This window comes from Alligator mississippiensis, chromosome 1, assembly GCF_030867095.1.
Source record: "Alligator mississippiensis isolate rAllMis1 chromosome 1, rAllMis1, whole genome shotgun sequence".
Classification (NCBI taxonomy): domain Eukaryota; kingdom Metazoa; phylum Chordata; order Crocodylia; family Alligatoridae; genus Alligator; species Alligator mississippiensis.
This window is the reverse complement of record NC_081824.1, coordinates 309,593,651-309,608,415: the sequence shown is the minus strand read 5'-3', so window position 1 is coordinate 309,608,415 and position 14,765 is coordinate 309,593,651. Positions and strand designations below refer to the sequence as shown.

The 14,765-nt window shown below is 40.0% G+C and overlaps 1 protein-coding gene across 11 annotated transcripts in view; it reads right to left on the bottom strand.

Annotated features, from left to right (window-relative positions):
• DMD (dystrophin) overlaps positions 1-14,765 on the bottom strand; it is a 2,172,325-nt gene that overhangs the window by 1,163,101 nt on the left and 994,459 nt on the right. For all 11 annotated transcript variants that reach the window (XM_059720821.1, XM_059720816.1, XM_059720817.1 and 8 more), the window contains 5 exons: positions 11,264-11,419; positions 7,861-8,031; positions 3,284-3,466; positions 1,600-1,734; positions 195-344 (listed from right to left, as the gene is read on the bottom strand). In XM_059720821.1, the coding sequence (XP_059576804.1) occupies positions 195-344; positions 1,600-1,734; positions 3,284-3,466; positions 7,861-8,031; positions 11,264-11,419 (795 nt within the window). The remainder of the gene's footprint in view (positions 1-194; positions 345-1,599; positions 1,735-3,283; positions 3,467-7,860; positions 8,032-11,263; positions 11,420-14,765) is intronic.

Below are 14,765 nucleotides of genomic sequence, written 5' to 3'. Positions count from 1 at the left end.
TGCTTATAGAATCTACAGTAAAGGAATTCCTTTTGCATTGTTTGGGAACAATCCAAAGGTGATACTGTACCTTTTTATTTTCAAATATCATATAGTAGGAAGTAAATGGTATTATTTAGGAAGTGAGATGGGCTATGAGATTGACAGCTATTTAACATGAAGGAATAAGAGATGAGATAACTGATTATACATACTTCTTGTTGCAGCTCTTCCCATCGAGTATTGAATTTTTCCAGTTTCTCATTGATCAGTTCATCCAAGACCCCACCATCAGTTAAAGTCTGTGCCAGTTCCCGAATCTGATTACGGTTATCTTCTGGATGTTGCATTAAGTTTTCCAAAGACTGAAACAAATTCATAAATGTTATCATGTCTTCTTCTTTCAGACCAAGAAAAAAACTCTGATGAACAATCATGTGTTTCTAGATTGTAAGAAAGAAATCTTTCATTTCAAACATAATTGTAGTGGGGACAGAAGATAAAAGTATAAAATGTCATACTGACACCATTAAATTCTCTGCACTATGTTTTACTAAAATCAAAGACCCAGGTCTTGCAAAGCATTAAATATGTGATTAATTATAAACATGCAAACAGTTCTATTGAAATGAAGTGCCATTTCTACCTGGGAGAAATTTTACAATCTTTGCATTCTCCTTTGCCCAAGGAAGGGTGTGTGAGCCCAAAAGTTTGCAAATAAAAACTAATTTTGCAACTATCTACTTGCCCTAATAAAAGATATCGCCTCTACCACACTGACTGCTATTGACGTCACTGCAAGTCCTGCACTTAGGACAGAATAATCTCAATCACTGGTATAGGCTGAAGGCTGAGTGGCTGGGCAGCAGTTCTACAGAAAAGGACCTGGGGGTTACAGTGGATAATAAGGTGAATATGAGCCAGCAGTGTGCCCTTGTTGCCAAGAAGGCTAATGGCATACTCGGCTGCATTAGTAGGTGTGTTGCCAGCAGGTCAAGAGAAGTGATTATTCCCCTCTATTCAGCACTGGTGAGGCCACATCTGGAGTACAGTGTTCAGTTTTGGGTCCCCCATTAAAGAAAGGATGAGAACAAACTGGAGAGAGTCCAGCAGAGGGCAACAAAAATGGTGAGGGGGTTGGGGCACATGACTTATGAAGATAGGCTAAGGGAACTGGGCTTATTTAGTCCAGAGAAGAGAAGACTGAGGTGGGATTTAATAGCATCCTTCAACTACCTAAAGGAGGATTCAAAAGAGGATAGAGCTAGACTGTTCTCAGTGGTAACAGATGACAGAACAAGGAGCAATGGTCTCAAGTTGCAGCAAGGGAAGTATAGGTTATTAGGAAGAATTTTCTCACTAGGTTATTAGGTTTAGGTTATTAGATATTAGGAAGAATTTTCTCACTAGGAGGGTCGTAAAGCACTGGAAGAGGCTACCCAGAGAGGGGTGGAACCTCCCCTCCATCCTTGGAGGTTTTCAAGACCTGGCTAGACAAAGCTTTGGCTGGGATGAATGCATTGCCAATATCATGATTTCTTTCAAATAGAACACAGTTTTTAAAATGGTATTGCTATAACATACAACTTGATATCTGATACCAGTTAAGATAGCACTTACATCCAGGGCCTCTGAGATTTCTTCTGCACCTCCCTGGACATTTTCAGTTGCCCTGAGTTTTGATTCCATCTGATTCAGCCATTTATTTTCTGCATCCAAGTAGGACAATAACTCTTGCCAGCATGCCCATACCTCCTGGTGAAAAATGTATATTGAGACTGAAAATTAGAATTAAAAGAAATATTGCAAATGGTCATATATAATTGTTCTATGAATTTTATCATTCAAAATATGTGGTTCTAGCCTTAATGGTTAATAAAAGTACAAAATAAAAGTACTGACCATATTATAAATTTCCATGCTGTATTAAAAAAAAAAAGATGAAAATGTGTCTACATAAGCCTATAGTCTCTCTTGAAACAGCAAGACAGACCTTCCCCACCAAACTATTTTTCCTTATACGCTTCAACCCCTGCTTATATAAATGCTGTCATCACATATTTTAAAAAAAGGTAATACATCACAGTGGGGAAAAAAAGATCTCATAAATAGTTGGCATATAACACAGTTCAAAGTAGAGTTTTTTTCTAGAGTTTCATATCTATAGGAATTCCATATATGGTCAGAACACTTTCAAGCACCAATGGGCATTTATACATGTACATTTTTGTCCTGCAACGCACTGGAGATCTGCTGTTTCGGAGCAGATTAATCGAGTCTGCCCCACACATGAGCTGACGTGCACTACGCTGAATTGCATGCAGTTGTATAAGTGGTGAAATGCGCATCAGTGCACAGAAAATGGCAGCAGTACGCTTTTGAAATAAAGCACCTCCGAGGTGTGAGCCGCCACCATTTTCTTTGTCCTGACATGCATTTTGACGCTCATACAACTGCTTTTGTCACAGCACTGGGCATTTTTTAAAGCACTGGAAGTTGGGGGGGGGGGGATAGCCTGCAGCAGAATCTGGGGTATTTGGCCATGTTTGCCACGACCAGTGGCAGTGAGCTTGGTGCAGACCTGAAACTCTTGCTACATGTTGTCACTGATCCCTTGCCTCATCTAGATCCACCACTGGTGTTGGACCCCTTCCCACACACCTATCACTGGTGCCACTACCATACCCCATGCTGCCCATGCCCTGGGCTAGATCTGGCCCACAAGGAGCCCCACAGTAAGATCTGGCCCAAGAACCCAGATGAGTTTGACACCCCTGCCATGATGATGAAACATCTGAGGACTACTTAGATGCTGAAAATAAAATGTACATCCCAACTGAAATATTTTTTGGGGATTAAATATATGCCCCTTCCTCCCCAGCTCTATTTTTCTTACAAGACTAAAAGTATTTAGCTAATCAAAAGCCTGTACCATATCTTATGAACTCTCTCTTAAATCTTACCATCTATTCCTAATTCAAAATCTCTGTATTAGGTAACTAGTGGTTGCTATAGTCCAAACCACCAATTGTACTACTATGTTACATTAAGATAACTATTGTTTTTTTGTACGATTAATCAAGTTTATATCAGCTTAAATCAATATGAGCACAATTTATCATGACAACAGCAAAGGTGGCAAGGGTAAAGGTCTATAATATGCCAATCCATCTGGTGACTATTTAACTTGTAAAAGGTAGGGTAGATTTGCACCTTACAGCCTAAATCAGAGATGCATAAGCTTTTGCATTTCACTTGTGCCATCTGAGTAACTGTAATTTTAAAGGCTAACAAAATAGCTGACCTCCAGAGTTTTGCACTTTCCATTTAACCTGCTGCAGAGTCGCTGGTAGTTGGTAATAAGGACATCAAGTTCCTTTTTTAAGGCCTCATGAGCTGCAGGCGGAGCCCTTGCTATAAAATTATTCACAGAATCTGTGAGAAGCTTCACTTTCACTTCTTTCTGTGCAGCCTCTTCTTTTGCCCTCTGTAAAACACAAATACAATACGACAAAACATCGTTTAGTTTGCTTTCATTTTTGAGGTAATAGATATGTTTACTGTGAATAATGAATACATGTATTGCACAATTAAACAACTATTTGGATCATTCAGAAGAAGAAAACAGTTGTTTTCAACTATATAGTTTATGAGAGTGTTCCAAGCATATGTACCATAATACCTCACTACTTGTGGATTAAATATCTTTTGCATGTTATTTCCAGTTAACTACTTTTAAAACCACTTTCCATCAATTGGTAGATCAAGTAAATTTTGAGTGTTTTTTTTATTAGTGACTGTTTTTAAAATTATTACTTAAGTCTGCTAGTATTGAAAGACAGAATGTTTTTCTCCAGTGAGTACTTAGAACATTTGACATAATTTTGCAGTCAGTCTCACTATTTCTGGAGCTTAGATGTACAGCATGTCTACACTGTTCTAATTTAAGTCAACTTTGTTAATCAATTTGTGGTGGACTCACCCACTCGGGCCCCTGCCACATCCCAGGCCGAAAATTCTTAGGTTTGATTGATGGAGCCCAAAGAGTTGGAAGGAGCTGGTGCCACCCTTTCCCTGAAGGGAGGGGGCGAGGAGCTCCTGGACCTAAATGGGACCTGCAAACTGCAGGTCCGCTGGACTTCAGGGAGTGGAGCCCCCTGAGAAAACAATAGGAGTGTTGTGAGCTGCACGAGGCAGACGCGGTGAGGGACAGCAAGAAGAGAGGAGCTCTGAAGAGACTGTCATCGGAACCTGGCCTGAGCTTCGATGGTGCACAGGTTGGCACATGGGGAGCCTGCCCTGGGAGCAGCTCAAGGCTGCTTGGGCCCCGCACAGTGCAAAGATCGGTGCACAGAGAGTCAACCCCGAGAGCAACTTGAGGTTGCTCAAGTTAGCCCCCCTACTTGGCTTTAGGCTGAGTAGCCCGATCGCCACAGTGTGGCTCTTCATTGAACTAAAAGAGCTCCAGCATCCAGAGCAGGGCCTAGGAAGGGGAAAGACCTCTGGCATGAGGCCAGAGAACCAGAGCCAGTGAGGGCTCAGCTCTAGTAGGAGCTCTCTGGGTGCCCAGCACAGGGCAAAAGGCCCAGAGGGAGGGGCCCCCAGCTCGAGGCCGACAACTCCAGAAGGCCTGAGTTGTCCTTGCGGACAGTGCCAAAGGACCATGAGTTACTGGGAACCCGGGTCCTGCAAGGCGGGTACTCCTGGGCAGGGGACCCTGGGAGGAGTGGGCAAGTGGCGGGGGAGACCCCACACATCCTCTGCTCCCCATGGTAGAAAGGGAGTATAACCCAAATACACACTGGGAAGGGTTCTGTGGAACATCCAAGGGGTCTAGGGTTAGAAGACCCTATCCCACTTGAGGGACCGAGTGGTTGGAACCCAGATAGGGTGCATCTAATATCTGGGATAGTTATACTTTTTCCTTTGTATCTATTGTTATTCTTGGTTTGGTTAGGGTTATGAATGTGTTGTATATAGCTGGGTATATTAATTCTGTATAATGGGCTCTGTAAGGATGTTTTTTATTAGTTAACCCCCTTGTGGTATAGACTTGCCGGATTGACTGTCCTGCATTTTGTCCTGCACTCCTCTTCTGGGCCTTGGGCAAGGGTATTTACCTGAATGCCCTCCCTGGGGCAGACTGCGTCATGCTTACAGACCTTTATATGTATATTTGTATCTATACCTGTACCTGTATCTATTTTAATGAGTTTATATATAAATGTTTGTAACTTAATAAACTGTGTATAGTCAAGAACTTTCGGCGTGGGCTAACTCTATAGAGGAACTAGGGATCCGCCCTAAATTCTGGCATCCCTCTCACAGCACCCGCTCTTGCCTATCCATCCCATCCAATTGAGGATATGATACACCCTTGGGTGTACGCGGATTACAAATCTAACAGAAAGATACAGATAGAAGGTGAAATGACACCAAGACTTGGAAGAGACAGATTAGCAGCTATCTGGGGTTGCTGCCTGCTGCACTTCATGCTACACTGCTCTAACTTCACTTCATCATTAGCTCATGGGGGAGGAATGTACCAGCCTGTGTGGCTTATGCAAGCTGCTATGCAAGCTGAAGTAAACTGTGGATACACAGTACAAGTTGACCATTGCAGTTTTATCTGTGATTTCTCCCAAGGCAATTCTATATTGGATTCAAATAAGCTACACTAGTATGGGACTGCTTTGTTATGAGTCCTCTCCAATACACGTGTGTGTGTGTGTGCGTGCGTGCGCGCATGTGCATGCATGTACGTGATGGTATTTCCTGTGGTAAGAGCTGTGCTAGGAAGGCCCTTGATAATGTTTTTGGGAGTGGAGAGGAAAGGAAGAATGGTAAAGGAAATGCAGGAACAGATGATGACAACTTTACAGTAAATTTTAAAAATAATTAGTGAAAACAGTGTTTGATTCATATAGACTAGCTTAATGGTTAGCTGATAAAATGGTGACAACTGTTCAATCTTACTCTCACCTGTGCTCTTTCTTAATAGTTCAGTGTTTCTTCCTAAGTACTCGTAAACCAATTGGATCATGAACTTGACAGGTAACTTTAGAAATCACTATGCCATGACTAAAAGTAATAAATGTAATATTTATATTATGTAGCTAATTTGCAGGTGCCTTACAGACCTTGAAGGTATCAGTCCTCTGCTTGAAAAGGTTTACAAACTTGACATTAACTTTGCAAAGACTTAGGTACATGTTTACCACTCAACATGTGAGAGGTCCCAGTAAGGGCAAAAGACTTACCCTTGTGTTTAAGTTAAGCATGTGTAAGCCTTTCCAGGATTAGAAATGCTGTACTCTGTTGCACCCTTTTGTTGGCAATAGTGTAAACCTGCATCATGCCAGTGGCAGCTTCAGAAAAAATTCCTTCTGAAGTTTAACTTGGCAAAGGAGGCACTCATTTGCTTAAGAATCTTTTCAGGATATTTTTCATATCCCCCATAATGTTCTGGGTCCTCTTCTTGGGCAATATTTAAGGAAGGAAGGGTCATGATTCGTGTCTCCTTCCCACATGGAAGGAAATATTAGCATAGTTGAGATGCAAGAAACCATTTCTTTACTCAGAAAACATAAAATAGTAAATCACAAACAAATAAGATGCTAATACCAACATATACACCCAGTCCTGCATAGTAGTCTTTCTCCATTTAATAAGTAAAAGACAAAACTGATCTATCCCAGGTTTATCAAATAATTAACTAGGCTAGGGACAGATGTTACACATAAACCAGTTTAAGTGATCAGAAACTGGTTTAAATCTGTAACAGAACAGATGTTCAGTGCACATAAACCAGTTGGAAAATAGCTGAAACCGGTTTGAGATAAAGAAGGTAGTATCCAATTTAACTGATTTGGGTCGAACCAGTTTATACAATGTCTGTCCCAGATCTCTTGCTGGTTTAATATAAACCAGAGACCGCCAACATCCCAGCATGCTCTCTGGGCTGGGTGGGGTTCTCTGCTGCACAGCAGGGCTGGCCCCTCCCCTCTGCTCCCTGGTTGCAGCTCTGACATGGATTTGGAGGCACAGAGCATCTGCCTGGCTTCCCCCTGCTAAACTGGAATTATTCCCCCCCACCCTCTACCTTAAGCAGACACCTCAGCATTAGCTAGCAGACCACATTCTGACTACAGTCTGTGCTGTGGGAGACGACAGGTAGACAGGCTTTTTGGAGCAGACAGGTAGCTTAATGCCTTTCCTTGGAAAAGCTGTATAAGAAGAGTTACATTACCTAATGGAGAGAGACTTTGTTTTCTTAATGAGTTGATAAACACTGAGTTAGGGGTGATAAACATTCCCCACTGGGCTGCTCAGGAGGGTGGAGGGAATAATCAAAGCATCCTGCCAGGGCCTGGCCCCTTCAGCTCAACCCTGTGTAAGGGAGGGAGGGCTGCTCTGCATCCCCCGGTTTCTAGCCTGTGCCTGCATTTCTGGGATGTCTGTCCAATTACAAAACTGATTTAACCTAGCCAGGTTTAATTAACCTGCAAAGACTGAATTAATTCAGGCTTTGGATTTTTGAATGTCTGTCCCTAGCCCTAGTGGTTAACTACTGCTAACAAATGATTCCTTGAACATTATTTTCCAATTAAATCAATGCTGATTCTGCAAAGAATCGGAATTCAATAAGGCAACAGAAAAACAAAAAAACAAAATCTAAAGTAATGAAGTACTGTGAAGATTTAAATATCTTCCAACAGACTGTAAATTGAAACAAATTACTTTAAGCTACCTATTGCTTCACATTTCAGATTTCCCTAAGAGATATAAAAAGGCAACTCTTTTAAATGAGCAAACAGATTGTGTGCAAATCCTGTTCCAAGAGCTTCTGACATAAATTAAATAAGTCAGTCTGTCTTTTACCTTTAGTTCCTCAACTGCTTTCTGTAATTCATCAGGTGTTTTATACTCAAAATCCCTCTCCAGATATTCCTCTTCAGCTTGCGTTATCCATTCATGCATCTCTGACAAATCCTTTCGAAGACTCACAGTTTTATCCAAGCCACCTTTTAGTGCTGCCTTCTTAGCAAAGGCCTTTTGAAAAGAATTATGAAATGATATTTGATATAAGATTCTGTTGCACATATTTAAAGGCCATTATCATTGTAAAGAGCAAAAACTACAGATGTTAACAATGAATCAAGCAAATATGGATCCACAAAAAAAGTATAATGACAAGCTAACACTTGTCCTGTGTCCAGAAGTACAAAAAAGGATAACACTTAAGTAGCCACATATAATTTATAAAAGAGTACATAATTTCCCACTGGCAATTTTCCCTTGGCTACTAGGCTTTAGGTAATACTGCATGGATATATAATAATTCTACATATTTTTTTTTCATATCTCTTTTTCAAATACCTGCAGCCTGAAATTATTTTTATATTCACTGCTTGTGTGCATTTTAATAGCTACTACTGAAGAGATGTGTTAGGAATACCTATTGACAAAGTATAATTTTAACAGCAGCAGCGTATTGAAAAGAATTATTACAGCAGGAATATCATGAAAGTCAAAAGGAAAAATGATATAAAACATCATAGAGAACTTAACGTCTTTACAGAAACTACAGAGATTGACTGCATGCTTAGCAAATTTGCAGACATTGCCAAGTTGGGTGGAGTTAAAGGGACCCAGAGTGACCTGGATAGACTGGAGAAAAGGTCCACAATCAAAAAGATAAGATTCAACAATACTTAACTGATTTGGGTCAAACTGGTTTATGCAAAGTCTGTCCCAGACCCTTTGCTGGTTTAAGATAAAGCAGAATCCCCCAGCATCCCGGCATGCTCTCTGGGCTGGGCGGAGCTCTCTGCTCCACAGCACAGCTGGCCCCTCCCCTCTGCTCCCTGGCTGGAGCTTCAGTAGAGACTGCAGGCTGCTCTCCCACTCCTTCTCATCACTCCCTGCCAACCAGGAATTCCCCTCTCCCCTCTGTCTTGCTGAGAGGTGTCTGTCTATTAGCTAGCAGACCACATGCTGGCTACAGTCTACGCTGTGGCAGATGGGACAAAGGCAGAATCAACAGGTAGTTGGTAATGCCCCTCTGTTGTTTTCTTAATGAGGTGATAAACACTTAGTAAGGGGTGATAAACACTTATCAATTCCCTTGTGGGCTGGTCAGGAGGGGGGGAACTCCTCCCTAATCAGAGCATCCTGCTGGGGTCTGGCCATGCTCCCCTTAACTTAGTGCTGTGGAAGGGAAGGGAGGGCTGCTCTAGCATCCTGCCCCCCTGCCCCCGGTTTCTAGCCTGAGCCACTGCAGACATGTGCCTGTATGTCTGTGATGTCTGTGCAGTTACAATCTGATTTAACCTAGCTAGGTTAGACTAACCTGCAAAGACTGAATCAATTCAGGCTCAGGCTTTCTGAATATCTGTTCCTAGCCTATGAGGGTGGCTAACAATTGGAACAGGATGCCTAAAGAAATTATGTAATCTCCATCCCTGGAAGTTTTAAAAAATCAGGTTGGACAGACAGCTGAGACTGTTTAGTCAAGAGTGATCCTGCCTTGAGCAGGGGGCTAGACTAGATGACCTTCTGAGGTCTCTTCCAGCCCCACTTTCCTATGATCCTAAGTTCAAGTCAGTCAAATGGAATTTCTCCTGCAGAACCAAATAAGTGACTTCAGAAGTCAAGGAAAGGACTTTTTAAATGAATAGGTTTTTTTTTTTTTTTACTAATTTTTTACTCTGGACAGATATAATTAATCCACTTAATAAACAGAAAGTAATTTCTATAATCCAGGCCTCAATTCCTCTATTTATAAAATAAGGACAACAATATTTACTGACTTCCCTAATTTTGCAGTTATCATTTCTTTCCCCCACCTGAACTGTATATCTAAGTAACAGAAACCTTTAAACTAGCAGCTGGAAATATCTGTTTTTTTCTAGATTTTTTTTGAAAAAAGAAATAAAAAGGACCTCTTGGTTCACTGAATCCAGTCTTCAGCTACCACAGGAAACCACATCACAGAATCCCATTCATAAAGATTTTATAAAAGTATCTTTATGAAGCAATATTTTGTGAAGGCTGGCTTTAAGCATTTTGACCTTGGCTTGCTTCTTTAAGGAATGTTGCTACAGTTTTTGTCTGTGAAAAGGCACAGTACAGGGTGATATATGCCTTTTTATCTTTAGATCTATTTTGAGACATGCTTTATCCTAATCACACACTCTCTTCTTAGTTAGCTATCGTTACCAAAATTGCTATCTCTGGTAAGAGGTATGAAAGACAGCAGAAAGGTTTGTTGTTGTTGTTCTTGAGATAAAAGTAGAATAAATGACTTATGACAAAATTAGGAGAATAGCATTTTATAGCTATTACCCAATAACATGGGGAGAGGTATGAGGACATAGGGGATCAGCACTGTTGGGCCAGAATCTCATTCTGAAAGTCAAGGTACTTAAATTTTAGCACATTTATAATTTTAAAAAGAGCAAGCAAGGAGCATATTTAATATTTTTTTAAACAATGCACAAACAGATGTAGTGAAAAATATCTCTGATTTAACAAGAAACAAGCTGAAGTGGGTGAAACATGAATAGAATACTTGCAATAACAAACCATTAAATTGAAAGGATTATCATTTTAATCCTTTTAATCCTTAAAGAATCTTTTAACCCTTTTATCTTTTTTATACAGAGCCTTAATTTGGAGTGACTACTGTTAACTCCCTGATGCCCTCTCTTAGCAGGTAAAACTACTGGTTTACCATAAGCATAGTAAAATAATATGAAACATCCCACTTTTTGAGGCCTACCAATACATCTATATCCACATTTGGCCATAAATTTGAGGCCTTAAATTAGATAACTAGATGGATAGAGAGAAAGAATTTCAAGGTATTGAAGTCTAAATACAAGTAACAATTTAGTGTGTTATGACTTCTTATTCAGTGTAATGAACTATACTCAGTAATGAGCAAAAAGAAGTTTTCAGTGAAAAATGAATAAATACAGAAGCTCATTAGCTGGTAAATTGAGAAGGTTTTGGATAAAGCAATCTAGATCATAGAAAGCTAATTTTACATCAGCCATGATTAATATAGCAAGACTGAATTACATAGATTAAGAGCGCTACTCTCCACATATTTCAGTATGCTAGATAAACTTTCTAAGATGGAAGGTTAATTACTGCGAACCAGGAATGTCTAAATTTTTTTCTCACATTCATTGTCTATTCCAAGAAAGGGAGGAATTACGCCAATGAAAAACCTGAAAGTTAATTAAAAGAAAGCCAGTCACAGCAAGAGACTTAGTACCTGTTGGCAAATGTGTTCCCATTGAGCATTGAGTTCTTTTAGTTCTGTCTGTATTCTGGAAGCAAACTCTGGCTCTGCTTCATTTCTCATCTTCTTTCCAACCTCATTAACACCGTTCAAACTGGGCTGGATTGTCTGGATATCATTTACTAAGGCCTAAAGGAATAGTAGAGGTTTATGCAAGCAGCATACAAAAATACAATTGTAGATATCCCATCTCTAAATAAATAAACAATTGGTGTAGATTTGAACTGAACTTACCACAATCAACGTATATAACATTATGTAAAATACATAGAGTGGAAGAATGAGAAACCTTTAATTAGTTTATGAGATTAGTTCTTCTATGAAAGAAATAAAACAGTTTTACCTTCAGTGTTTAATGGTTCTTAATAAACATTTATACAATGTTATAATGTTGAATTGGTTGAGAGAGAAATGGGGCTTCTTCTGAGCCATGTTAGCACCTCTTTTCTCATGCTCATGATACAAACGGATTGTAAAGACATCTTGTTTGACTATCAAAGAGTTGTCCCTGTGGAGGTGACTCTAGAAAGTTACCTTCTGATAGTGGCCAAATTCAGGTTTTGGTCATGTTATTTCCAGATACTGAGCTGACCCTGAGGCTGTAAGTATAAGAATGTAAATTGGATCAGTCCAAAGGCTGTTTTCAACTGCACAAGGGAATGAAGCCCAGCCTTGAGCCTGCCCCAGTCCTGTGTTCATTTAAATCACTGGCCTAAGATGGGTAGTAGGCCATAAGAAGGTAGCATAAAACTACTTTTATACTAAAACAAACAGCTAAAACAAAAGTCCCAAAATTCACAATCTAATTTGGACACCCAAAGGGTAAAGAAATAAAAAGGATAATTAAGGGAGGGTGGCATAATGTTTAAAGCAAACAAAAATGTGTTGCATTAGAGAGATGGAAGTAGGACTAATGAGAAGGAATACATTGAAAAGGAGAAGTCAAAAACAGCACGCAAGGCATGGCCTTGTCCCCATGTGCAGGGGGCCTGGAAAGCTCTGCAGCAGCAGCTGTCTCCCAGTTCCCTGCACATGAGGACCTCTCCGAATGTGTACGGGACAAGGAGATAGCTGCCGCTGCACCTGGAAGAGCTCTGCTGGCCCCATGTGCATGGGAGCTAGCCCGGCACTCCCTGCCAGCCCCCAGGTTAACACCCTGGGGAAGCCTGGAGCTCCCCCTGGCGGCTGCAGGGAGCCAGAGCAGGGTAGGAATAGCCCTGTACCAAGCTGCTCCCCTTGGGAGCAGATTTACTCCCAACAGGGAGCATGTGTAGATGTGCTCCCAGGGGAGGCTTACTGCACAGTATTTTATCACATAGTAAGCCTTTATAATATTAATAGCACGTGTAGATGTGCCCAGTAAAAGATAAGAATTTGCCCATGTAGCTTATAAGGAAGGAGTAATATAGAAACATAGAAAGTTGCTCAAGAGTTTGTAACCCTGGGAGTTCAATGTTTGTGTTTCACAAGTCTACTCACTGTGCCAAAGCATTTACAGAGTTTATAAATTTCATTAAACAAATAGATATAGATTATTAAAGGTTACAAGATTCTTTGCACTTACAACCTTGGTTGGGATAGTCAGAAGAGTTTGTAAACCCTGTGACAGAAATATCAATATTTCATGATGCTATAATACTACTGGAACAACCCTGGAATTGTAATTTTTGTGGGAATAATGGATATAATTCATAGTCCTCATAAGTTCTTCTGGCAAAGTCAGAACAGCCTATAAATAATGAGTGAATAATAGGTACATCAAAATCTCTTCTGGCACAGATTACATAATAGACGATAAATATATATGGAGAGTCCTCAGTAAGCCAAATAGATGGTTTTCAGAAAACTGGATAATAGTGAAGTCAGATTTTTCCCCTTAATGTTTATAAAGTGAATGTTTTTGTACAAAATGTGAGCAAGTTAATATATGTACCCTACAGTGTCTATAAAAAAAGAGATCTTGTTCATGATAATTGTGTGTGTCAATAGACGTATGAAGTATATTCTGAACAAGTTATATAAGACTTGATGTCAAAAACCTCCCATCTGAAAAAAATGTGTCCACTGACTTAAATAAGAGAAGTAGATATTTAACATCTCTGAAAACAAGAAAATTATTTTCTAAGAATGCTAGATCTAAGGTCTTTGGGAGGGGTTGACTGGGTTTTTGAAACCTATATGTTCTACAGAGAATGCTTGCAGACAATGTTCACAATTCAGGTATACACACTTCTGACACATCCAGCAGAGTCTGTAAATGCCACAAGGTACACTACTTTTATTTAAGAAGTATACACAAGTTCTGTTTGTAAAGCCAACAAAGTTTCTAAATGTTGTGAGTAAGGAAATCATGGAACTACTGTATAAATAAGATGTTTCAATTCTCCCTGTGCCCAAAGGAGTGAAGGAACTCTCATAAGTAAAGCTCTTTTTATCTGCTTAAGCATGTTTACTCTACCCATCCCATGACAGCTGAATGTCTACCAGAAAAATTGTCACCATAGATATGCCTGTTTTGTCCATACTGTCAGTCATTTTCCTGATGCTGCAGAATGTGTGTGTACTCATGGGCCATTCTTAAATGCATGTTTATTTTTTGCTGTTGTCTGTGTAGCCTACCACCTGTATTTCAGGCTGCCTAAAGAAGGTGCTACTGTGTAATGCAACAACAGCCAATTTTGTCACTCTTTTTGCCTAAATGACAAGCTATCATAACATTGTTACAAGAAGAAAAGTAGAAAACATATTGTTCCCAAGAGATGGTCATCCTAAATGCTAATTATTTTTTATAATTTAATTTGCACAAGTACCTAAATGCTAGGTGTTTTCCAAATGATAAGAAAGTTCCCCACACCAACTCCTTCCAAGAATGTAATAGTATAAGAATTGTCATGCCTGTCTTTCCTGTTCTACCCATGCTAGAAATACTGTAATGATATAGTAACACTGTATCTGCCTCCTTTTGGTATATTCAGCCTCTCACCCTAACCCCTTTTAAGCATTTTCTCCAAAACCAGATATTTGAGAGGTTCTTACCAATTGAATAAATGAAAGAAAACAAAAGCAAAGCACAGTCAGATTTAAATTTATTTTTAAAGAGGATGAAAAAACTGTGGTGTGGATACATGTAACAAAATATTTCAAATGCCTTTCAAATATTACAGAGGGCCAGCTGGACATGCTTACAACCCCTTTTGTAATGTTCCCAAAGTGGCTGAAAGACTCCAAAATAGGACCTCTTGAAACAAAGTTATATTTTATGATGTTTTACTTCTTGTTCATCTAGATGGGCAGATGAGTCAAGTAAGGTAGACAGCCTGCTAGGTCTCCAGCCACTTGGTCATGCTCTGGGACCTGGGGCACTGCTGGGTCACCCTCACACATTCCCAGACCCACATACCTGCCAGACCTGGGGCTACTTACTTCTCCCACAATGTCCCCTATTACCAGATCCCTGAAAATTTTAGGGACCCCT